Below are 24,045 nucleotides of genomic sequence, written 5' to 3' on the forward strand. Positions count from 1 at the left end.
GAATCACTTGTACAGCAAGTCCAATCCTGTGGTTCAAATTCTTATGTGCTCCTGACTCTAAGGATGGAGAAAGTTAGACAAGGGAGAGATTCATGTCTGTTATTATTATTATTATTATTATTATTATTATTACTTTATTATTTATTTATTTATTTATTTATTTATTTTTGTATCTATACCCTGAATCTTCTTTTTCTTTCTGCTGAGACATAAGAAAATTGCAAATCTGAGCAGTACCATGTTAAGGTCTTTCTGTATGCAATTTAAATAGACATCCTCACCAAGCATTGGAAACTGAATAACTAAAATTATGAGCTGAATTCCTGGTGTCAGAAGAGGAAAACATTCTCAATCCAGCTTTAATTGCTGAGATTGCAGCATTCAAAAACCGAGCATTGTACACCTCCAGGGTTGCTGTACAAAACTGGAGAGGCACCAGGACTTGTACCCGTGCAGGGCAGCCTGAAGCGCATCTCAGGATACTTCCTAGACTGGCTTTGACCCCAGCCAAAAATCACCACCCCTGTGGGCACGGCTCAGGGGACATTAAGAACTGCAACAAGGCTGCTCTGCTATGGGGACAGGAGATTCAACTACATGGACATGAGCATCATCATGAGCACCCAGACCTCCCTGAGTAGTCCCAAGCCCTGGGGGCTCCCATTTAGCTCCCCAGCTAATGACAATGCTTTTATCCTCCCTCTGGTTTTCCAATCAATCATAGCCCTGTTCCCAGCAGGAATGAGTGGAGAGAGAAGTGGTCCAGCCCCTGCCTGCTTTCTGCCATCCAAGAGGATGACCTTGCCCTCAGAGGCCCTCTTGTGTAACCTGGTCATGGAGGAATGGGGTGGGAAAAGAGGAAAAAATGCCCCAAAAGGTTGGCTGTGGAGCATTTATGGGCAGAAGTAAGGCAAGAGGGACAGCAAGAGGTTCATAGGGTTTGACGGGGAGAATCCAAGGTGTTTTTGGTAAAATATGAAACCCATGATGGCAATAAGCTGGGGATGCCAAGGGGTGCAGGTGGTGCTGGCATGGAGGAGATAGGAACTGAACATCTCACAGGGGTCAGAAGAGTTGTGTATTCCCCTGGGGGTGAGGAAATACCCAGAAGCAGTGTGACTGCCACCACTCTAAACCCACTGTGGGATTTACCTTACCAGAATTAACTTAATCACTGTGGTTTAATTCTGCTCTGCTAATGGGAAACTGAGGCAGAGAAAGTGGCAGTGTTAGATGTAATCAAGACTCCTATTGGATTCCTCCTGCCAAGAACCCCGTAGACTCCTTGGCCTCATTATGCATTGGCATCTAACCCACCTCCATGCCACAAAGTCCTTGAGAAATTCCCAACCCTGGTGCATCCCCAGTGGGCTGTGCTGACAGCACTGCCCTCCGTGAGAGGACAGCCGAGGACAAGCATCTGCAGCTCCGGATGAGGTGATGTTAAAAAACACCTAGCACACACATGACAGCTGCGTGCTGGGGCTGCGATGGGCCCAACAGAAGGTGCTGCAGAGCCCTGGGCTCAGTTCCCTTGGGCAGCCACATCTGGGAGCAGATGGAGCACATCTGGCCCTCCTTGTCTGCCAGGCTTTCCTCCATGGAAGGGTTTCAGGGTCCTGCATTTTAGGGTCTTGCCTTGTTGCTCAGGTGCTCACTGAACCAACTCACAAAAAAAAAATAAAAAATTAAAAAAAAATAATTAAAAATATATATGTATATATAAATGAAAATTCAGAGTCAGTAACTGATCTTGACCCCCTGCACCCCTGCCTGACAGCTTTAGCCATGGGCCTATCTTCCATTTTCTTACTTGGGAGAGGAGGTGTAGGTCTTTAATGTTATTAATCTGATATCAGGATGAAATCCTAGAGTGTTGGGAATGAATCACTCTCTTCAGTGTCTTGTTGGAGCTTTTCAGATCAATGAAGAAAAACAGAGGAGGCTTCTTACATCCATTTTTGCAGGTGGGGAAACTGAGGCACGGATAGGCAGAGGTGCTTGAATGGGAGCAAACACCAATCCTGCAGTCAGGATTAAAATCTGCCCTCTGGCTCTTCCCAGCAGTGTCTCTCCATCTGGCCGATGCTGATAGAAGTCAGACATGGGATGGTTCAGTCAAGGCTCAGGAGCTTTGGAATTTCCTGAAAGCAGTTAAAAGCCTCTTTGAGCACCCCAGCATTTCCCCAGCATTATCCATTTCTACATCTTATCTCTCAGCCCACTCCCCAGCTCCCCTCTTCTCTGAAAATTGAAATGGGAAGGGGGCTTTGACCCACAATCAAATCCCCATCACGTCATCAAATATTCCCCATCCTATTCATGCTGTTCCTGTAGGCTGTTCCAATCTACCAGAGTCCACCCCCAAAGCGTGTACCTTTACAGGATGGAGCTGAGAGAAATTTGGGATGAAGGATGTTAGTGTGTTTGAGTATCATTTATTAACATGGCAGGCAGGTGAGCATCAGGCTTTACTTGCACTCAGGAGACTGAGATGGATGGAGGCAGTGAGCAGGATGGTCTCTGTAGCAGCAGAATAAATCTGCCATGAGGCAGATTTTCATGAGGGGTCCATGAAAAAATGTGAAAGAGCAGGAGGGGAATGGGGCTGGACCCTTGGCTATCTGACCCTTGTCTGCTTCCCAAAGGAGTCTTAGCCAAGTCCAGCTCTCAGGATTTGGTCCAGAGGTAGACCTGACCCAGGGAGCTGGAGCAGTTCCACAAGGGAGATGTGGTGGGTTGGAATCCTTTCCAGGATGTTTCCCACACCTGAAATCCCTCTAGAGGGTGGATGTGCACTAAAATCAGGACGAGACCTAAAGGATTTCCCAGTCCTGCAATACCCATCAGTCCATCCTTTTTCCCCTTTGGGTCCTAGTTTCCACCAGGTTCTGCTTTACCAGGAAATAAAGGCAAATCTTTGCAGATAACTCTTTCTGGGAAGGATCAGAGTGAGAGAAATCCTTGTAGAAGGCAGAAAAGAGGGAAAATGGATCATTAAAAAATTATTAAGCAAAAACCTGATTTTAAGCACTGAATTTATGGAAGTTTTGCTGCTCCAGGACTGGTCCAAGCTCCAAGGACTGGTCCCTCTCTAGGTGCCAGGTCTGAGCCCTTTCTGACTTCCCCATGCACTGTTGGGTGACAGATGCCAGGATATTTCTCCAGGCACCTCCACTGCGCTTCTCTCCCTCTCTTCTGTAGCAAGAAGAAAATTTCCAAGTGGTTGCAGCATTTTTTTTCCCTTCTGCTAGCAGATCTTTGTGAATAAGGCCAGGGCATATTCATTTCCCCTGTGTTCTCGCAGTGACAAGGGACTGAGCTTTTTCAGGGCCAGGTGGCTTTCCGCCTCCGGCAAAAGGGATATTTTGTTTGATATCGGGGGATTTCTCGCAGGGAAATGGGAAGCTCCAGGAAAGGAAGATTAGCTTGATGAGAGTGGTTTTCACCCCGCTGGGGTGTCAGCCGTGTGCCAAGGTCAGGAGGAGGAAAAGCAGAGGGAGGTAAATCCTGGACGATAGCACAGCTGAGCCCACGGGCAGGAGAGAAGGGATTTGAGGTTTGGCAGATTGGTGTTTGGAGAGATCCTATGGCCAGCAGCGGGGAAGGACGCACTTTCTGCAGTTGTGGTTTTGCTATTTTTTTTTCTTCTGATTTGATTTGATTTTTTTTTATTATTTTATTTTTTATAAAATGTGTGTGTGTGTTTGTGTGCGTGTCTAACAGTGCCCTCCATTGGCCAGACCCAGACTGCTGCTGCGCCGAGAACCCCCTGCCACCAGCAGAGAGGAGAGGTTGGATACCCAGGCAGGGAGGCTGCCCTTGCTGTGAAGGATGCTGGGCAGCACACGCATCCTGCAAAACCCCTGGGGTAGGGGTGAAATGTGTCTGGGGCACAAGGATGTGTGCCAAAAGCAAGCATGTGTGAGAGTGATGGAAATCTCCAGCTTCAGACCCAAATTTTCTTGATTTACCATTACCGTGAATTCACCATTACAGCTCGACAAGTTTTGCAGGCTCCAAAAGTCACACGGAGCAGTGCAAACTAGGTGATTAAACCCTGCAAGCAGTCCAGGTCCTGTATGTAATGTGTGATTCAGTCCCTGCCTAGGTTTGTTTAAGCTGCAAAGATCGATCTGGTTCTGTTTCTAACCCTGCCTGGCCCTGTGGGTGCCAGGGTGGGACGGGAATACTCAGCAAGAGGAAGTACAAAAAGACTGCTGAGGCTTTGGGCAGTGATGTGAAGGTGCATGGGCCATGCCAGTGGTTCAAATCTCTTATTAAAACCTTTTACTTGACCACCTTGGACACATGTGCAAGGAAATCAGAATGGGGGAGTCTTTTGGACCAAACTTATCAGCCTCTTTCTGCAGTTGCTTGGGATGAAAACTTGTCTTTCAATGGGTACACGCATAAAGAGGGCAACATTTTTGCCCTTTGGATGGTCCTTGAAAAGCTCAAACAAGGGGTGGCCCAAGGTAATTCACAGTCACCTGCTGTCCTCAAAATTTCCTCCAGCAAAGGCTTCTCTGCTGGTCCCATCTCCTGCTGGAAGAAGGAGCATAGCAGAGAGAGCCGGGCTACTTAGGAACCAGACGTGGCAACTACCAGGGGAATAAGGGCAAATTAACCCATCTGCCATAGGTATGGGGTTTTCCAGGTTGGGACAATCTGTCTTTTCATGCAATTATTATCAACTCCCCAGCCGCAGGCTGCAACCTCTTGTGTGCATCCCCCTTGGGGGATTAAAGCATGGCGGATCGATCTCCTTGCTGGAACGCAGCATCTGAAAAACTGCCTGTTGCTTCTTCCCCACGTGTGTTGGGCCAAAAGTGCAAGTTTAGATGGGGGGTTGCTCTAAGGAAAGATTCCTACTTCAGTAAGAATCAGCTGAAGGAGAAAAAAAAATATGTTTATGCTCCTTATGGTGAAACCCTCCAGATGGGACCGCATTCAGGGGAAATCAATTCTGAGACCTAACAACCGTAACACAGCGTCCCATTAACGGGCCTGTTTAGTTAAAGTTTATTGGCTTTTACGGTGTGCTTTTTTCCCCAAAAGGGGCAAGGGGAGGGTGAGTTTTGTGCTTTCCACCTCTTCGTTCAGTAACAGGAATGTGGCCGGCGTGAGAAAAGTCAGGTTTGTGGAGGGCAGGAGGCTTGGGCTGGATCCCAGGAGCTGAAGTCACTACCAAGGGCCGAATCCTGATGCTCTCCATCAGCTCCCAGCCCTGTCTCCTCCTCATCTCGTTGCCATGGAGGCGCTGCTGGCTCCTGCAGCTTCCTTCATGGGCTGGACCAAAGGTTAGGGTGATCCTGGCTGGCTCGTGGTGGGAAGGTCGGGTAGACTTGGGCTTTTACCAAGGCTGTGCCCACTTCTGAACAGCACGAGCTGCCCAGGCACTGCCCTACAGCGAGGGAGAGATGAACCAAAAGATCTGAGACTCTCTGCTCCCTTTCACAGACTCAGCAAGCATGCTTCACTTACCGAAGCTGATATTTAAAACATTCACAGTCATTTTCAGGCAACCCCTCCTGCTAATCAGGATGACCTCTCCGGAAATTTATAGGATGTTTGCTTGATGCCTGTGGTTTTCCTTGCAACCGAGCGGTGCTTTGCATCCACTAAGCAGGCTGCTGTTCCTGAAATCCAGCCCCTGAGGCTGGCACGGGGAGGGTTGCACTGCGGAGTTCTGCAGGCTGCAAAGCGCCATCAGGAGTGGGGATCTGACTTCTAAAAAATTTAAGTGCAAACGCATTTGGACTCCGTGCTGATTAGTGTCAGGTCTAACAGACACGCAGGAATCTGCTGGCAGAGGCTGCAGGGATTTGAAGCTGGGCTGAAACCCAGTTTGCAAACAGCAGATCTGACTTTCCAGTTCCCTAACCCTTTCCTCCCCAGGAAAAGAAAAAGAAAAAGAAAAAAAGAATAAATAAATAAAAAAAAAAAAAAAGGATTTTTCAGAAAAGGGGTAATGCAGAGGCAAAACTTTAATATATGGAGAGGAAAGGAAGCAAGAGGTGAATGTGGAGCTGCATTTGGCTATTGGCTAGGAGCCTGTCTCCTCCCAAATGCACAGGATGGTCTATGGGTTTCATCTCTTGTTTAAGTGTCTCCTGGGAGGCAGGATTGGGTTTAGCTGCATAACTCATAGATTTGCTGGGAATTCATCTGGCTGCTGTGAAAGCTTCCTCTGTTTGCAGTTTGGGAAGGGAGAGCTTGAGAGCAGGTTGGGAGAGGGCAGGTCTGGGGGCAGGTGGTGTTGTATTGATGGGGATGTGAAGAGGATCAGAGTCACTGCCCCTCTCCATAGCCGGGGAATTCATCCTAATTCCTTCCTGGCAGTGCCAGCTTAGTCCCTGATCAATAAGATGCACACCCCAGGTGATCAGAGTTAATTTTGTGTTGCAGCCCAATATTTGCAGCTGAGAAGCTGGGCTGCTTGCACCCAGGTCTCCAATGCAGAGGACCTGAGCAGTTCTTTTATTTTTCTGTTTGTTTATTTTAGACCATGGAAGCTCCTGACATCATCCTGATACTCGTCAGTAAGGTTTGGTAGGGGGAACCTCCCTCCCTGAGGTTAGAGCTGCCCTTTCAAAATTGGGCAGCAGTTCTGGTTTGGAGGAAATATGTGCTGCAGGGCCAGGGAAATCCTCACCCAAGGGGAAACTTCTGATTTCCTCTACCTGGTGTGAGCCCAAGGGGCAGGAAAGAAAAGGGCTGGGAAGATGAGAAGTAAAAGGAGTCCCTGGCTGGGACATCCCAGGGATGGGGACACCTCCAAAGCTAACATGGGGAGGGTGATGTGGGGCTGTAAAGCCTACCAGAGAGATATACTGGGGCTGGGGATGCTGCATGGATTCTTGGCATTGTGAAGGGTTAATGGAAAAAATAAAAAACAAATCCCAAATCTCTTCTCTTTCTCTCCCCTCCTCCTTTCCTCCCTTCCCTTTTTTTTCCAGGTGTTCTTTATGGCCACAGGAGGGAGCTCAAATCCAGACATGGGAGGATTGGCTTGATTTCGGATCCAGAGCCTCTTAAACTCTCACTTTTCCTCTAAGCTGGTCCCTGTTATGTCCAGGATCTGGCACCTGCTTGACATTTACTTTGAGTTCCAGAGGACCAGAGACCTAGGATGAGGAGCATTGGATCTGCCCTGAACCTGCTTTTGGTATCGCCACTCTACTTTGTGTGGACCGTGGTCGCTCTGGACCTGGCACAAACTCCCTGCACCACTTTGGTCCAGGGGAAATTCTTTGGGTATTTCTCCTCCTTCGCCGTCTTCCCGTTGAACTCCTCTCTCTGCTCTTGGATTATCCAGAACCCCGACCCTCGGAGGTACACCTTGTACATGAAGATCCTCAAACCCACCGGCGTATGTGACCACCAGCACATCCGCACCTACCAGTTCGACTCCTTCCTGGAATCTACCCGCACCTACCTGGGCATGGAGAGCTTTGACGATGTGCTGAAGCTCTGTGATGGGTCCACCCGCTACGCCTTCCTCCAGTCCAACAAGCAGTTCCTCCAGATGAAGCAGACTGCACCACCAGGGGTGGAGAACGGACCCGTGCGGTGGAAGCCCATGAAAGCTCAGGAAAGGGACTTCTCGGTGGAATACCTCGTGGTGGGCAACAGGAACCCTAGCAAAGCCGCGTGCCAGATGCTCTGCAAGTGGCTGGATGCGTGCCTGGCCATCAGCAGCAGCTCCCACCCCTGTGGCATTATGCAGACCCCCTGCTCTTGCTCGGGAGGGGAGGTCCTGGATCAAGCCAGTGAGATCCTGGGGCTCGCAAAGAAGAAGGAAGATTGTTACAAGGATGGGATTTACTTGGAGAACTGCATGAGCAGCCCGAAGGACAGCAGTGGAGTGGAGTTCATGGGTGAGTGAGGGGACAGCCGGGGGGGTTTGGAAGGAAGGGATGGTTGGGTTGTCCCCTCCTGGGTCTCATGTTGTTCCCACCATGTGTGTATCCGAGTCTGCAAATGCCTGCTATGAAAAACTTCCTCGCTAATTGCTAGGCAGATCTGGCAACCCCTGGTGGCTCTTCATGAGTGGTTTCCCCGAAGTGTGTCCTAAATTGTTTCACTCCTTCCTCAGGCTCTTTCCTCACTTGTTTTACTTCTGAAGCTTCATTGCAGCTGAGGGTAAGTTGTACCTGAGGGCAAGCAGTTCCCCAACGCAATTAGAAACATCCTAGAAGAGGCAGGATGCAAGCTACCTCCCGAGGTGGGCTGCACTCAGCAACCTTATCAACCCTTTAAATTAATGGGAAAAAAACTTTATCTCCAAGGCTGCTTTGAGAGAAAGGCAGCAGAAGGCATACTCATTTTGTTCTCAGGATCTCAGCTTCATTTTCCTTCTGGAGGCTTTCAAAAAGAGAGTTCACCACATTACTTGTGCGGGGCTACGTGGTGCCTTTTGTTTGGGCTCATTCCTCGGGTATTTGGTTCGTCTTTTGTTCTCTTTGGGATGTTGAATGTGATGTAGGCTGTGCCTGCCAAGAATCCATGAAAGGGATGGGGAAGGAGGAAGAGAAAGGGTTGAGAATAAAGAAAGAAGATGAGAAAGGGTTGAGAAAGGGTTGAGGAAGGAAGACGAGAAAAGGTTGAAAACAGGGATGAGATGCTCCTGAAGTCTGATCCTCGTGTGTTGCTGCTGCACTGTGCCGGGGAGAGAAACTCTCCTTGCATCCATCCCCACCGGTGTCACAGTACTGTGCAAAGCAAGAGGGAACTGGAGGGTCAGAAAGCAGAGCCGCTATTTCAGGGGCTGTGTCAGATCTGCTCCCATCCCACCTGCCAGCAGGCAGCTTATGTAAAGCGGGGGTGTGATGCTAAATGGGAATTTGGGCAGTGTGGAGGGCAGCCTCCCATTTGGGCTGGCCGTGGGGGCTTCTGCCAAGCTTTTGCAGTCCCCCTCCCAAGCAGGGGGAGAATTTCTGCAGGTGGAAGGAGGCAAAATGTGCTTGCGGTAGGCAGGAGGTTATCAGGCAGAGTGATTTTCTTGCAGAGATTAGGATATGATCAGGTATCAGTGCTTCCGTCGGTGTATTTCGGGGGAGATTTTGCTTCTCGCCTCTCTGTAAATCAATACGCAGAGTCACACAGATGAGCTGTAAATCCTACAAATTAGTTCCTCGCCGTGCCCCTCACTCTGGCTATGAGCACAGGGGGCCAGTTGCTCCCCGGATCCCAGATTATTATTTCTTTTTGCAGTGTCCTTTTCCTCCTGTACAAACAGCTTGCTAGGAGCACTGCGCTGCCCGCCTCCTCAGAGCGATGCGAGCCTCCTTCAGTCAGGTGCCACGCTCTGCCTTGGCTGATTGGAAGATTTATGCATTCAACCCGAGCAGCGTGACCTTTTTCATCGCAACCAAAGGTGAAATTTGAAAAAAGATTTTCAGCAAATCCTGAAACGTTCAGGCTTAATATTGGCTTTTGTAAAGATCTCTCCTAGTCCAGCTTGAGTGTTTGAATGTTCCCAGAAAATAAATATGGAAGAGGCTCAAAGGTGGCTGAATCTAAATCCTTTTGGGATGTCAAATATTTGTAGAGAGTGTAGATTACTTTATTTTATTATTATTATTATTATTATTGTTTGCTGGCTGCTCACATCTGCTCTGTGCTGAAGACAAAGAATTAGCATCTTTACTGGGGATGGCATCTACATGCAAACAAAGCTTGCAGGGCACCCGGCCTCTCCATGTGCTGCTCTGTCTGTCACTGTGTCTGTTTTGATTTTTGCAAAGGCTTGATCAGGAAGATGGAGGCGAGATCCAATTTGGACAACGAGCCAGCGATCCCTTAACAGAGTTCTGTGGGTGGAATATTTTGATAGGGTTTCTGATTTCTGAGCACTGCTGATGGTTAATGCTGTTATTGTTGTCCTGATTGTATGATTGTATTTGTAACATTCTTCTTCTTTTTAACGACTTTTTTTTTTTTCTTTCTTTTTTTTTTTTTTTTCTGCTGCTTCCTGAGTCATTTGTTTTTTTTTCGGAGCCTGTCTTGACACTTTTGTCTTTGAACAAGGGTGTATGTGTGTGCTGTACTAGTCTGGTCTGATAACTTTCAAGGCATGTAAGGAATTGTCAGATATCCAGACACCACAAAATGTGGAGCCTTTTTTTGTCGCAGTGTGCCTCCTCTCTACCTGGGATATTTTCCATTCCTGAAGGATGGAAAATGCGCCCACGTGGCAATGTGATGGGCAAGATGAGCATCCCTGCTCTCTGGAGATGCTCAAGAGCAGTCCAAGAACAGATCTGCACATCAACTTTGGTGACCAAAGAGCAACGGTGGACAATTAGAAGGGGTCTTCACAAAGTGGCTCTGCCAAAACTGCCTTCGTACCCCCTCCTTGTCCATAGCATCAATGCCTTGGGGAAAAAGAGCTTTTGCTTCCAAATTTGCTTCCTCGGTTTGGCGAGCCACCTCCTTTGCACCCTGCATCCCACGCAGACGTTGCAGAGGTTACGGCAGGCGGTGGTGGGAGCAAGAAGAATCTGTCAGGGTACAGAGGCGGCAGGAGATATTTTGGGGTCTTGCTGCACATGGAGCTTGTCCTGGTGATCAGCAAGGCAAGGCTGGAGATATATTGACAGCTGCAGCCCACTCCCCACAGCGACACTCCTTGCTGTAGCTGTCTCAAGCTTCTGCACCAGAAAGGCTTTGAAGAGGGATATTTATTTCATTTAATTTGTATTTTTCTAGAAGATAACTAAACAAAAGAAATATTTTTGGGCAGCATCAGGTCTCCTCTGTCTGCTTAAAGCAGGGTGGGAAGAAGGCAGAGACTGGTTGTAGGTCCTAAAGTTTAGAGACAAATTCCCCTTTGGGAAAGAAAATCAAGATTCCTGGGATAGGCTCCCCCATAGGTTAGGGGTAGGGGCCCCGTGGGACAGCAGATGAGAAAGCATCCTGAAATACGGGGTCCTGGAGCTCGAAGGTCTGGAAATCCTGGTGGCCCTCCCAGATGTGAGCTGGTTTCACTGTAACAAGAGCTGGAGCTTTAAATGGGACGTTGATGTGACACTGTAATGAGAGAAGGTTAAATGTGTGCTTAAGTGCTGTGCTGAGTTAGGTACTTAATGAACATCTAATTAGCCCTGTCTCATTGTAATCTGTTCCTGGAAGACCACTGCTTTGCTGTCATGTCATGGTAGCCCAGAGAGGCAACTGTGAAACAAATGCTGGTCCTTCTCTTCTTCAGACCCCCAATCTTGGGGGGATTCATGATGCAGACTGCAAAACTGAGCTAATCATGTGTTCCTGAAATACATTGTGTGCTCCCTGGTAGAGCAGATGGCTTCAGGGCTGGAGGGATTTTTGTGACGAACAAGTCTGATCAGCCTCATCAAGAGGATTTCACCAATACATTCCAGCAAAGAGCTTGAAACTGAATAGAAATGAGACCTGCTTCATTCAAAAAAAAAAAGAAAAAAAGAAAAAAAAAAAAAAAAGAAAAAAAAATGAATCAGGACATAGCTAGTTGAAAATGCTGGGGATTTTCCTGTCTTTAAAATTTACCATTGTTTTTCTGTCCCCATTGCTCTCAACACACGCAGTCCTTCCTTACCCCTGAATGCTCAATCACTTCATTGCTGTATTTTTGTGATGTTTCCCTTTTCAGCCCCGAAATGCTTTTCTTTGCCCGCTAGATTAAGAAATCACCTAGTGTCCATTCTCTACAGTGGAGAGGCATTTGTAGACCCATGAACGAGTTCCTTCTTAACCTCTGCTGCGTTAAGTGGGCTGAGGTTCATAAATCTCTCACTGCAGGACACATCCTCCAAGCTGCCAGTCGGTGTTGGGAACTTTGCTTCATGCCTGGCTGGCTCTGCTGGCCAAGCATAGCATCTCCTCGGCAGGGCTGAGATTCTGCTTGGAGTGGCTGCAGAAGGAGGTCCCTGGTGCGGAAAAAGGGCCAGACATATAGGGTCAAAGCAGCTGCAGGATTCATGTTGGATGGCACAGCCTTCCTGCCCTTGAACCTCTCTTAGGGCAGGAATAACTCAATAAATCATTTCCAGTGTTTGTGGTCGGATGTAGTGAGCAGGAAAGCCCAGGGACTGATAAAAAGCTGTGAGTAATTGCCCAGGGGTAGGCTCTGAAGCCTCTCCATTGACCTCTGCCTCCACTACAAGCTCTATCCCTCCCAGCAATGGTCCCCCAGGCCCAAAGAACAGCTGGGCTTGTGGAGAAAAGGAATTTGGCTTTGGATTTGCTTCATTTGGGGGTTTAAAAACCAAGTGGCCATGGGACTTGAGCTCAGTTTCAGTGCCTCTCCTTCCTCCTGGCATAGACCCATATGTGCCAGGGGAAGGTGTGCTGCTTTCCAGCTCCTCACTGCTCCATCTGTGTTTGTCCCAGTTCTCTATGTTTGCCCTGGTCTGTGCATCTCTGAGAGCAGAGCAATGCTGCAGTGAGAGCTCCCCGGCACAACCTGGGGCAAATAAGGTCTGCTTTCTGCTCTCTATATGAAATTTTCCTACCTTATGTAAAGCATTAGGTATATCACCTGTCATCTTTGTCTTTAAAGTCCAAACCTCAATAGTAGTGAGCAAGATCTGATGGCACTTAGGAGCTCCTGGAGGAGGTTAAACAGAGCCTGGCATCCTACGAACAGGAGACCTTCCTCCTCTTGTCTCCTGCAGGGAATCCCTAATATCCCCATATGAGCAGCTCCTGATGGGACTGTCCATTGTGTGTGTGCTTATTGGGGTGTTTTGTGGACAGAACAAGTGTGGGCAGCTCCTCCTGGGTGTTAGAAAGGGCAGTCCTGACTTGGTTTGAAAACTCAGACCTATGTGATCTGCAAAATCCTTGCTTGCCCCACTGCTTCCCTTTGGGATCATTAAAAACCCTGCAATTAGGCAGGAACCAAAGCCTACATAGCATCTGGGGTCTTTCCAGCAGCAGAGCAGAGATTTCCTGCATCCGCAGTGTTGTTTCAGCACTAAATCCACTCGTGCATGTGTCTGTATGGAGATGTCCTATTTAGGAGATAGGGGGAGAAAAATGAGAAAAATAGAGCGATCAGTTCCATTGTGAGCCCAGCAGCTTGTGGACATGATCACAATGCAGAAACATCCGCAATTACCATCAGAATGTGCTATTGTTGTAGCAGGGAGACTAAAGGTGGAATTTACATCCAGTTGCTGAGGGAGTTTTACAAGGCAACTACTCCCATTATTGCTACGAGGGGACTTTTATGGGTAATTTAATGAGTAGCAGCCCTGGTGAAGGGCTCAGCCTTTGAGTTATTCACCTTTTTTTTTTTTTTTTTTTTTTTAACATTCATTATTGTTTATCATCCTCTCATATTCGGGACACATAGCAGCTGCCCCCAAACGTTTTGTATGGGAATATGGGGTGAAATTTAATGCAGGGAAGCACAGGCACCAGATTCAAAATCATCACATCTGCAGTGGAGCTTTACAGCTGTAACTGCTGAATGTGAGAACGAGGATGCTAATGGCTCAGAAGGGAAGGTGCACAGAGCAATTCCTGGCCCTTTTCACCACCCACCCTTAACCTCTGATGCATTTAAATAATCAGAGCAGGATGAGAAATGGGGAACATTATCTTTCCAAGGGAACTGGATCCACAGAGCTTTTCAAGTGCCTCATTCCCTGCTGAGGGTGCCTGATCTCCATCGGTTTCACTGGCACTGAGCTGTCTGACCTGGAGGATCCCCTATCATTTGGTTGACAGGGCTCCTGGGTTTCTCCCAGGCTTCACTGAGAGTTTTCCCTTTTTCGGTGTTGTTTCTCTGCATCTAGATTGTCGAAGATAGACTTTAGATTTAGCAGAGACTGTGCATAGCCCAGCTGTTGTAAAGGTCTAGCAGGCAACGGGTCTAGAAGGGGAGAAGAGCTCTGATCTTTCCCTAGCAGGCTGTAAACAGAAACACATCAAGGGTGAGACCTTATCCTCAACAAAACTGCAGCAGTTATGGGTGCTGGTTCTGGCTCCTATGAGGCTGTACATCCCCAGGGCTGTGCTGAAGCAAGCTTGGGCTAAAAAAAAAATAAAAGGAAAAAATAACAGAAAACTGTTTTTGGATTCTCAGCAGGTATCATTTATTGTGGCTTTGTGACACTGTAACCTGGGGGGCATTCAGCAGCCGTGTGTTCCCAGAGTGGCTCTGCCAATGTCACCTCCAGTCTCCTTGAACCTGGTGCAGCCAGCCATCTGACACTGATGTCCCACACTTCAGCCTGCCATCAGGGTGAGAAAAATGAGCTAGGAAGGAACGTCCTTTAGCACAGCATCAGAATTGCATATCTGTTGAGTTTAAATATATTCCTTTTTTTTTTTTTGTTCCCTGGCTCTGGTTTTGATGGAGCAATAATTGCCACACAGCTCATTAAGCTGAATGCTCTCCGTGGGCTTCGAGTGATCCGTGCCGTCAAATGAAGGGTTACCAGCTTGGGATATTCCCAGTGCTTGGAAGCAAAAAGGAAGGAAAATGGCTTGGATGGATGAAAGCTGCAGCTTCAGATTCCTGAACAAACTGGGATGCCCTGGCAGGGTGGCAGCTTTGTCCCACAGAAGTCCTACTGTGTTTCTTTGGCACAGAAAAAAAGCCTGGTGCTGATTCCCAAAGCCAGAATGCTGTCATAGCTCAGGTGTGTGGACGTGATATAGCACACAAGGAGTGTGGTTGGGTCTTAAAGCACAAGGATGGAATGGTCATCAGCTGGAAGGCTGGCTGAGCCCTCTCTGCCTTGCAGCAGGAGCAAAAGAACTGGTGCAAGTCCTTGGTTTTGTTTCCTTGCCTGGCTGAGGAGGGGAATGCCCCGGCCTTGGCCGGCCTGAATTGTTGTTGGTTGTTTTGTTTTAATGGATGGAAGATGGCATATCCCCCTTCGTTAGCTTTGAGGACAGAGGATTTTGTTGGTTTTGTGTTGAAGATGCCTAGACAAGAAGATTTTGCACTGAAATCAGGAAAACCAGCCAAGGGCAGAGGTGCATCCTCAGAGATGTGGCTTAAAGTAAAAAACCCAGCCACATGAAGAGCACTATGCAGTAATTTCTGTGCACTTAATATTTTTATGCCCCATGGATGAAATTGAGGCCCAGTTTTAGTGTCCTTTTCCCATAATGTGAGACTGGCTGAGCCAGCCATTTTCTACCAAAGCTGGTGGCATGACCAAGGTCACAAACGGAATCCCATTTCAGCCAGTTCTTTGGCAAGAACTGGAGGTGTGGAGGAAAGGCACTATGGTACATGTGCCATGGGAAAGACTACTGCAAGTTCATCTTATCCAACAGGGATTTCAATTATGGCACAAGCTAGAGCCCAAATGGGAAGGAGGCGACTCTGTTGTTGTGCACAGGGCTTCTTGGCTTTGTGCCTGTCGGTCTGTCTGTCTATCTATCTATCTATCTATCTATCTATCTATCATGTGTCTATCTAAAGGAAAAATAGTCCTGGTGCAGGAAAATGCCAGGAGGATGCTCAGGACCAGTTCCCATCCATGAGGTCAGTGCTGGTTTTGCTTTTGGTGCCTGTTAGCCTGGGATTAGGACCAAGGTCCCCAAACGCAGTGGGTTAATGATTTCTACAGAGCTGGACCAAGGGGATATCTGCACCAGATTCCCTGTTGTGGATGTGGGCTTGGCAAGCCATCACTGGCCTCACCCAGCAGCAAAGCATTAATGCAGAAGGGCCAGGCCTGCTGCTTGCAGATGTACTGCTGGCATTTGGCTTCTGCAGTGCATGCACTGAGTCTGCTGTCAAAGGAACATCAGTAAAAGTGGCTGAAGATGATTCATTTCTGCCTGTAAACACTTTCTCTTTCCCTGCCTCCTCCTTCATTCAGTTCGTTGTTTTGTTTGTTTCTTCATTAGTTTGATTTTCCATTTTAGTGCCCTGAATTATGAAGCTTCCTGCAATACTGCCCATGGACACATTTTGCTGAGCATTCAGCAAAGCAGTTTTGAGTGCTCTGCTGGGCTGGGAGAGGCTCCATTGGGAGAAGTCCCACGACGCTGTGCTCTGTGCATAGCCATGTAAAAGCCCAGAATGAATTTTGGCACGTCAGATCTAGCATCAGCACTGCCCTACCAGGGGTGATTCGACCTGGAGAGGAGGTTGTTGGGTTGGCTCCATCACCATCCAGCAGTGCAGCATCTAAACCCAGCTGACCACCTTCCCCAACAGAGATGAGTTGGTCAGCCTTCTTAACCTCCTCAAATCCTCATCCTTAATGTTCAGCTGTTAAAATCGGGGTGCACCTTCATTGATTGGCCTGAAATTTGGCTAGCTACCAGGCATTAGGGTCGACCGAGATCAATGGATGGTGATGTGGCTTGAGATTATTAATGAGAATAACAGGAAGGCAGAAAGAGCAGCAGAGGAGCTACTCAGAAAAATGTCTTTCTTTCTGGGGAAGGTATTCACTGAAGAAGAAAAGACGTGGGGACTGGGACAGTCCCCAGGTAACCATACAGAGATATTTAAAGAGATTGCATTTCATGCTTCTGTGCTTCTGGGCCATGGAGGAGCTTGAAGGCCCCTTCAGGGAGCTCAGCTGCTTGCCCCTGCAGACCACTGCAGCTGAGGAACCGTCAAGGAGAACAAAAGACCCCCTGGGAGAGCCGCGATGGATGCCACCAGCTGTCAGGGCAGAGATGGCTTTTCTCGCTCAGCAGCTCTTGCGTGCCACGTGCCGCTCTGCTCGGTCCCACCTCCATCCCCAGGCAGTTCGGCAGCACTGTGATTTCAGCCTGTCGCCACTGGAGCTGCTGACAAGCTTGGTGGGAGCTTTTCTCTGACATAATTTGATGCCTTTTACTTGCTGCGAGATGGAGGCAGAGCCTAATTATAAAGCTTTGGCAGGTCTTTCAGCACAACAACCTCCAGTCTTCTGCATGATGCCCCAAATGTCCTAGAAGGGATGGCAAGGTGGCATGCTGTCCTTTCTACTCTTAATTGGATGGCTTTTTGAATAGTAGAAAGGATGATTTCCTACTATGTGAAATCTTCTCTTTCCCTACTGAGACAAGTCCAGCTCCTCCCATTTTATCCAAACCTTTATGGCCCTCATCTTCAAACAATGCCTCCAGATCTTTCCTACCAAGTAGCGTCCTTCTGAGTCCCTTAATTACTCACTGAACAGGAGATAACTTCTCTGGAGCATTGCTGGACTGGATGATGGTCCAAAGAAGCCAGATAATTGATGTGCTAGCTAATTTTTTAGTCAGTCAGTTCATTCAATGGCATATTTGATGGGAATGTGTTGTGTTGAGTGACTGTGGGAGTGGAGCATCCCTGTGAGTACAAGTCCAATACCTGCACCCTTCCCTGTAACAGGACTGTCCTGCAGCCTCTTTCCTGCTGAACAATGCCAAATGCACCTAGAGTGGAGGTCACAGACCTGGAGAAGGGTCCAGGTTACAAGGCAGGAGTGGGTCGTGGTTGCTGGAGCAGGGCAGAGTTGGGAAGGGTGAGCAGGAAGCCTTGGGAGAAATGTGCTACATAGTGCTGGAGGCTTGAAAGGTTTCTGGAGGGGTTTTGCCTTGCCTCTTTTCTCTCTGGTTCAGAGATACATATCTAGAAGCAAACACGTGGATTTGCATGTGGATGCCCAAGTGTGTGTGCACATGGAATAATGTGTACATGGAATAATGTGCCTGCGTATGGGGGTGACTCCATGCAGGGCAAGCAGACACACACGTGGGCATGAACGTCCCTCCAGGCATGTGCATGACCATCAGCTGAGGAGACGGATGCACGTGCTCTGGAGTGGACACATAGCCATGTAAATGCATGCGAAAATGTACAACTACACCCATCCCTGCACAGCCACACACCTCTGCATGCCTATGAACATGTCCAAAAGTCAAAAGCCCCATGAGTGCCACATAACTGGATGCATGGAGAGAACCAGGACATGATGCCTTCAGTTCTGGAGTGGCGGTGTGTCCATTGGGACCCTCAGCATGTACACTCGCTGCTGGAACAAGGGGCTGACTCATGCTTCATCCTTTCCATGCCAGGAGGCAGCAGTGGGGAGGAGGAGCTGTGGGAAGGGCAATCTGGGACTTGTGTCTCACCTCGTGGTTTGCTGAAAGCCCTCTGTGGGCTCATCGACTCACTTTCCAGATCAGCATCACGGTGCCTTTTGGAAGAAGCTGGCTTTGTTGATGCTTGTGGAATCCTTCCTGGGAAATGTACAACTTGTGTTAACCCCCTCAAAGCAAGCTAATTATTTCCCCATGATGGCTTGGTAGCATGGTGAGAGAGGACAACGTGCATGGCTTAGTGCTCAGAGGGGACAAGCAGGTCCTGCTGTGGGGTTGTTGGACGTGCAGAGAGACCTGGGTGGGAGAAACCTGGTGGCCATGCTCCTCCTTTGCAGGAGCAAATCAGCAGACATGAGGACTTTCTTTGAGACTGACATTTTTCTGATCTCTCCCCATGGCCACTCTGCTGGTGGGACACACTTCCCTCTGCTGTCCCACAGCAAAGCTCTGCAAAGGGCTCAAAACCCAGTTCCTGCTGAAGTAGGGACTGAATTGGAGCCCTCCTCAGTGACCACCAGCTCTACCTCAGAGCTCTTCCTCTGCTGGTACAAAACCGTTTGTGTGTCTCCAGTTGTTTACTGATTTACACATGCAGACACATAATTCCGTCATATACCCCACGCCTTCTCTTCCTTTTTACCTTGGGGTATGTTTCTCATTACACCAAGACCCTTGGATATGTTCTTGAGGAGCAAAGTTACTCCAAGGCAAATACTGGATGCTGAGCCTCTTCTCACCTCCAATAATTTCTTGGTGTCACAACAGCCCCAAAGCAGCAGACAGTTGTGGCTTTTCTATTTCCAGGCCCATGGCTTTGAGAAAATCCCAACTTCACAACACAAAGCAGCCAAAAAAGACAGCTTCAACCTCCTCATATCTTAATTAACACTCTACCCATTCTCCTTTGCCTCCACTCCATCCCGCCATCCCTTTCTCTGCCCTGCCCCTCTTGCTGTAAATGAACATCTCATGTCAGCTGGGGAAAACGCACTCATTCAGCAGTTCAATAATTGAATACTCCTCTGGCAAAATGAACTATCACATGCCTTTCTTGTGCTTTACCATGTTTTTTCCCCCCTTTCTTTTGCCCTTTTTCTTTCTTCTTCCCTCCGGTGAGATAAGGCTGCCATTCTTGAAAGCCATTTTAAATATTCATGTTTTAATTAACAGACTTTATTGCATGAACTGTATGTAAGATAATAAAAAGACTGCCCGAGGCACAACACATTTTTGTTGTTTGTTCTTGAAAGGGAACTAGGAAGTAAAAAGCCTAATACCTTTCCTCAACAAACATTTGAAAGATACACAGAAACGACAGCCGGGGGTCACTTATCCTGTGCGCCCTCCATAACTCACGTGCCCCTGAACATCGCTTTGCAATACGTTTTTATAAATGTGGAGCACAGGGAAACTCTACAAGGGCTCTTGAGGGCGACTATTTTCTCTGGATGTGCATCAGGCTCTGCCATGGGCAGTGGCTTGTATCTAGAAGGTGGAGGTGGACACTTCAGGGCTGTGAACATTTGGGGCTGAATGCAGTCTTGCATTGGAATGGAAGACGTGGAATTTCCAGAACCTGGAAATGCTTTGCTGTGAGTCTGGATTATTATATTTTTATATATATTTTTCTTTTCCAAAATAAAACAGAGGGAAGGTTTTGACCAACTTCTCTCCCTAATATTTCTGGGTTTAAAAACCCAAATATTGACTCTATGTTGCTGCACTGGATTTTGTTTTTATTTAAGACAAACAGTTTGACAGAATGTATGAATTCTTGAAACATCTGGTATTGCCAGTTATGTATTTTTGCCAGGAAAAAAAAAAAAAAAAGGGAAGAAGAAAAATAATCTTAGATGAAACGTCTCTCTATGTGGGTGTTTTCTTATGGTGCAGCATGCTGAAATTAATTTTATATTCTGAGTGTGTCATCCGTGCTGTGTGGCACGGACCTCTGCACCCAGCTTAGCTGTGGTCTTGTGCTGGAAGGGGTGCCAAGGTTGCTGGACCAGGAGTCCTCTGCTCTTTTTGTGCATCTGCTTAAAACCTTGAAGAAATCAAGGCATTTGTATACCTTGTTCATTTAGCCTTATTTTTACACTCCTAATTTTTAATTTTGCTTCTTTATATTTTAGGAAAAGGATACTCTTTTACAGGTTGATACCCATGCGTTGAGGCTGCTTGGCAGCTAGATGGAGAGGGGCTGTCCAGCATTAAATGAGGCACGGTGGTGGTGCAGAGAAAACATCTTTAATCACCTCCTGTAGGTTTTCAACGTTTTAATGATAAACTATACTGTGCCCTGAGAGTATCTATCTATCACATAGATCACTCCATTTGTTTTCTGCCTCGTATTGAAGGTTGTTTTTTTGTTTGTTTCTTTTTGTTTTTCATCCTAAATCAAGAAAGGGCCAGAATTGAGCAGTAGCTGCCAAGGAGCAGTATGGGGTCACTCTGCTGGATTTAGGGAAAGGTCTCTGGATTTACACCAGTATGAACAAGCACACAGGCAGGCCAGACTTTATGAAGATCATCTGGTGGAGAAGTCTCCAGCCTGTCTTCTGCATGTGCTGTCAGCTCTTTAATGCTCCATTTGTGGGGACTGCTCTCACTTTATGCTGCCCAGTCCTGGCTGGATCATCTGCTGCTTCTCTTTGGTGTGAGTTATGGGTGAGAAAGTCAGTGCCTCCATCCAACAAAGGATCCATCTCTCATGTGTAAGAAAGCTGGAGGTGGGTCATCAGTGTCTATGGAGCATCATGGCTTTGATGATATTGGGTTTCTTATAGCAGCTGGGAAGACCAGTTAGAAGGATAGATGTGATGTAAAAATTCTTGCTCCATTTTTTTTACAGTACTTTAACTAAGAGTATCAGGAGAGGTAGAAAACCCCAGGTTTGGGCAGATAATGGAAAAACAGGAACTGATTTACCACCACTCATGTTTTAGGATGTGCCATTGCACCACAAGTGTCAAAACCCAGTTAGAGCATAGCCCTCACCAATTAGTCTGGGACTCCCAACTTCACCACAGGGTTTGTTGCTCTCTCCATGAGTCCTGGCTCTCAGATCTGTTTTCAGCAAAGATCCTCAGCTCTTACTGTCCTGTGCCATTGTGACTAACTCCAGCTGTCTGTGGAGACGGTGGAGATGGTTACATCTGAGCAAGTCACCCTGAGCTCCCTTCTTGGTCGACAAAAAGCTGCAGGTGCATGGTGGGGCAGATAATGCTTTGTCTCACCCCAAAAATGGCATCAGAATAAACTAGCCAGGGTCTTCCCAAAAGGAGAGCTGATTTGGAGGGAGAGGATTGGATCCAGGAGGATGAGGTGGCTCAGCTCAGCTCAAGTGCAACTGTGCTACTGGCTATAGCTGAAGTGCTAGTCTGTGTGCTGAAATGAGGTGCCAAGGTTAATTCTGATATAAGCCCATCCTTTAGACTGCTTGTCCTCATGAGCTTCTCTCCATCTCCTTTACAGGGGAGGTTTTTCTGGGTGATCTGGATCAAAGGGTTAAGGCACAAGAAAATTGCAGGGAGGGTGCTGCCAGAGCCTGTGCGTCCCGCAATATTTCTTCTGCTGATGCAGGAGGAATGAAATGAAACAAAGAGGTTCCCAGGAAGCTTTGGGTAATACCTTCTGCTCCTCCCTGACTTTGTTGAGCATCACCTTCTTTGCACTTAAGCCTCTGCCCTTCCTCTGGATCTATGGGGTATCCCAAAGCATGGTGCAAGCACCTGGCTGTCAGAAAGGGGACAGTGTTACCATGCCTTCTGGCCACAGCCTGCCTTAAGGGCTGTGTCAGCTGCCCTCAGCACCCCACCTCAGCTCTGCCCCGTGCCTGAGTCACCCAGCAATCCTTTTTGTTTGCATTTAGTGTAGATCTTGCTAATTGGCTCTTTCATTCCTCTAATTAAATGTAAATGAAGAGTGGATCATTAAACGGGGATGTGGGAGCACTCGGAACAAAGGAGGTTTCAGCTGGAAGAGGGATAGGAGGCAGGTTTTCCTCTGCCACCCTTGCTCCAGGTCTCTCCCTTTTTGGGTTTTGATCCCAAAGGAGCTTCACAGCTCTTTTGTGCAAGGGATTCCCTGGTGACAACAGGATGGGATAAGGCCAGAAAAAGCAACAAGCCAAACCCAGATGCCTTCCCTTTGCTCTGCAAGCTTGTGTGTGTGCTGATCCTTCTGCACAAACCCTGCATATAACCCCATTGGCTTGCAAAATCTCTGCGGAGGCTGCAAGCAACTTGACCAGAAGCCTCCTTGGAAGCTCCCAGCCCTGTGTCACATCAGTTCAGGCATGGTGCTGGCTCTCAGGGTGTCCTGCTGCCTGATTTTTGCTCGGGATACAGGGGGGTTAAACACTGCCTTGTTGCTAATACCATGTGCTTGGCGCTGCAGTGACGCGGCCACGCAGCACGGCCGGATCTGTGGGCGAGGGAACAGATGGCATATGCTGTGCTGCAAGCAAAGCTCTCCCATCACTCGGGGTGGAAAGTGATGTTTTCATTCCTGCAGGCCTTAAATCTGTCCCTGGTGTGTTGCTTTTGGACAGTTTAGGGCATTTAAAGGGGCATTTTTCTTCTGTGCGTTGAGCAGCACTGTGAAGCATGGGATGGGTGATATGGGGGTGCTGTCTTCTTGGTGACCTAACAGCGGTTGGGGTTTGGAGGCTGTTTAGAGATGGACCACTGATTTTTTTATCATTTTGAGGGATCTAGAGGATGAAAGCAGCTCTCCAAAGCATGGACATGCAGGGAGAGGACAGACAATGCATATGACATTGCTGCAAAGGCAGAGCAGGGTGCTCTGCAGGTGGTGCAAGGAGCCAAGGAAAAAAAAGGGGCTGGAATGCCGGGCCAGTGGGTGAGTGCTGGGTTTGTTCATCTTTGGGGTCACCCTGCAAAGCCTGGGGACAGCAGGGAGGGACCAAACCTCTATCGTGACCAGCTTGGGTCAATGTGGAGTCCAAGTGCAAAGACAGAAATGCTTCTTTTCCTTCCAGAGTCTCACATGCTTCACATAGGGGTCTTTCATTCCCTTTTGAGGCTTGCACCAATTCCTGAAAACTCCTAAACTGTCATATACTTGAAAATGGTGATCTAGAATTCCCCACCATTTTATTTTTCTATTATCTTTGAAAATCCCCTTCAAACTCCCCCAAGAAATGGCACAATTCCAATTCTTGTCCTCTTGCTCCCCTCAGAAAGGATCCAGTGGGAATATCCCACACAGAACATTTGTTTCTAGCTTTTCCTTCTTTCACACAAAAATGTAGCAAAACACAAATGTTTCCAAGGGAAATTTGTCTTTGTGTCAGAAAACCACTTAACTAGTTTAATCAGTAGTGTTTTAGGGATATTTCCATAAAATGTCCTGATGAAACATCTTTCCCCATCTCTTTGATGAAGTCCTGGCCTTTATGGTCATTAGATGGTATTTTTTCCCATTCTTTTTTTTCCTTTTCCTTTTCCTTTTCCTTTTCCTTTTCCTTTTCCTTTTCCTTTTCCTTTTCCTTTTCCTTTTCCTTTTCCTTTTCCTTTTCCTTTTCCTTTTCCTTTTTCCTTTTCCTCTTCCTCTTCCTCTTCCACTCTTCCCTCTTTCCTCTTCCTCTTCCTCTTCCTCTTCCTCTTCCTCTTCCTCTTCCTCTTTCCTCCTCATTCCTCCCTCCTCCTCCTCCTCCTCCTCCTCCTCTCTCTCCCTCCTCTCCTCCTCTTCCTCGACATCAAGGATGTCCTGGAAAAGCATCTTCAACCAAGTCCTGATTCCTCAGTGTTTAGGAAGTATGGGGGCAATGACTGTTGGAACGTGGCTTTCCCCACATTGCTGTGAAGTCAGAAACTGGTGTGCAACTGGCACATCAGAACCAGCTGCATTTTGGTGCTGGGCAAAATAAGCTTTATGGGCCTCCTTTCAGCACAGGCTGTGTTGTATGGCTGCTCTGAGAGCCATAGATAGATCCAGTTTAGGGGAAAAAGCAGTCTTTTTTGTTACTTATGAAACTCTTAT

General features: G+C 47.7%; 1 protein-coding gene across 1 annotated transcript in view; it reads left to right on the plus strand.

Annotated features, from left to right (window-relative positions):
* Positions 1-7,135: 7,135 nt before the first annotated feature.
* ADGRB1 (adhesion G protein-coupled receptor B1) overlaps positions 7,136-24,045 on the plus strand; it is a gene marked incomplete at both ends in the record, with an annotated part of 183,177 nt that continues 166,267 nt past the window's right edge. Inside the window, one exon of the mRNA XM_084306745.1 lies at positions 7,136-7,883. Within this exon, the coding sequence (XP_084162871.1) occupies positions 7,136-7,883 (748 nt within the window). The remainder of the gene's footprint in view (positions 7,884-24,045) is intronic.

Source organism: Netta rufina (genome assembly GCF_964035555.1).
Source record: "Netta rufina genome assembly, chromosome: 2".
NCBI lineage: Eukaryota > Metazoa > Chordata > Aves > Anseriformes > Anatidae > Netta > Netta rufina.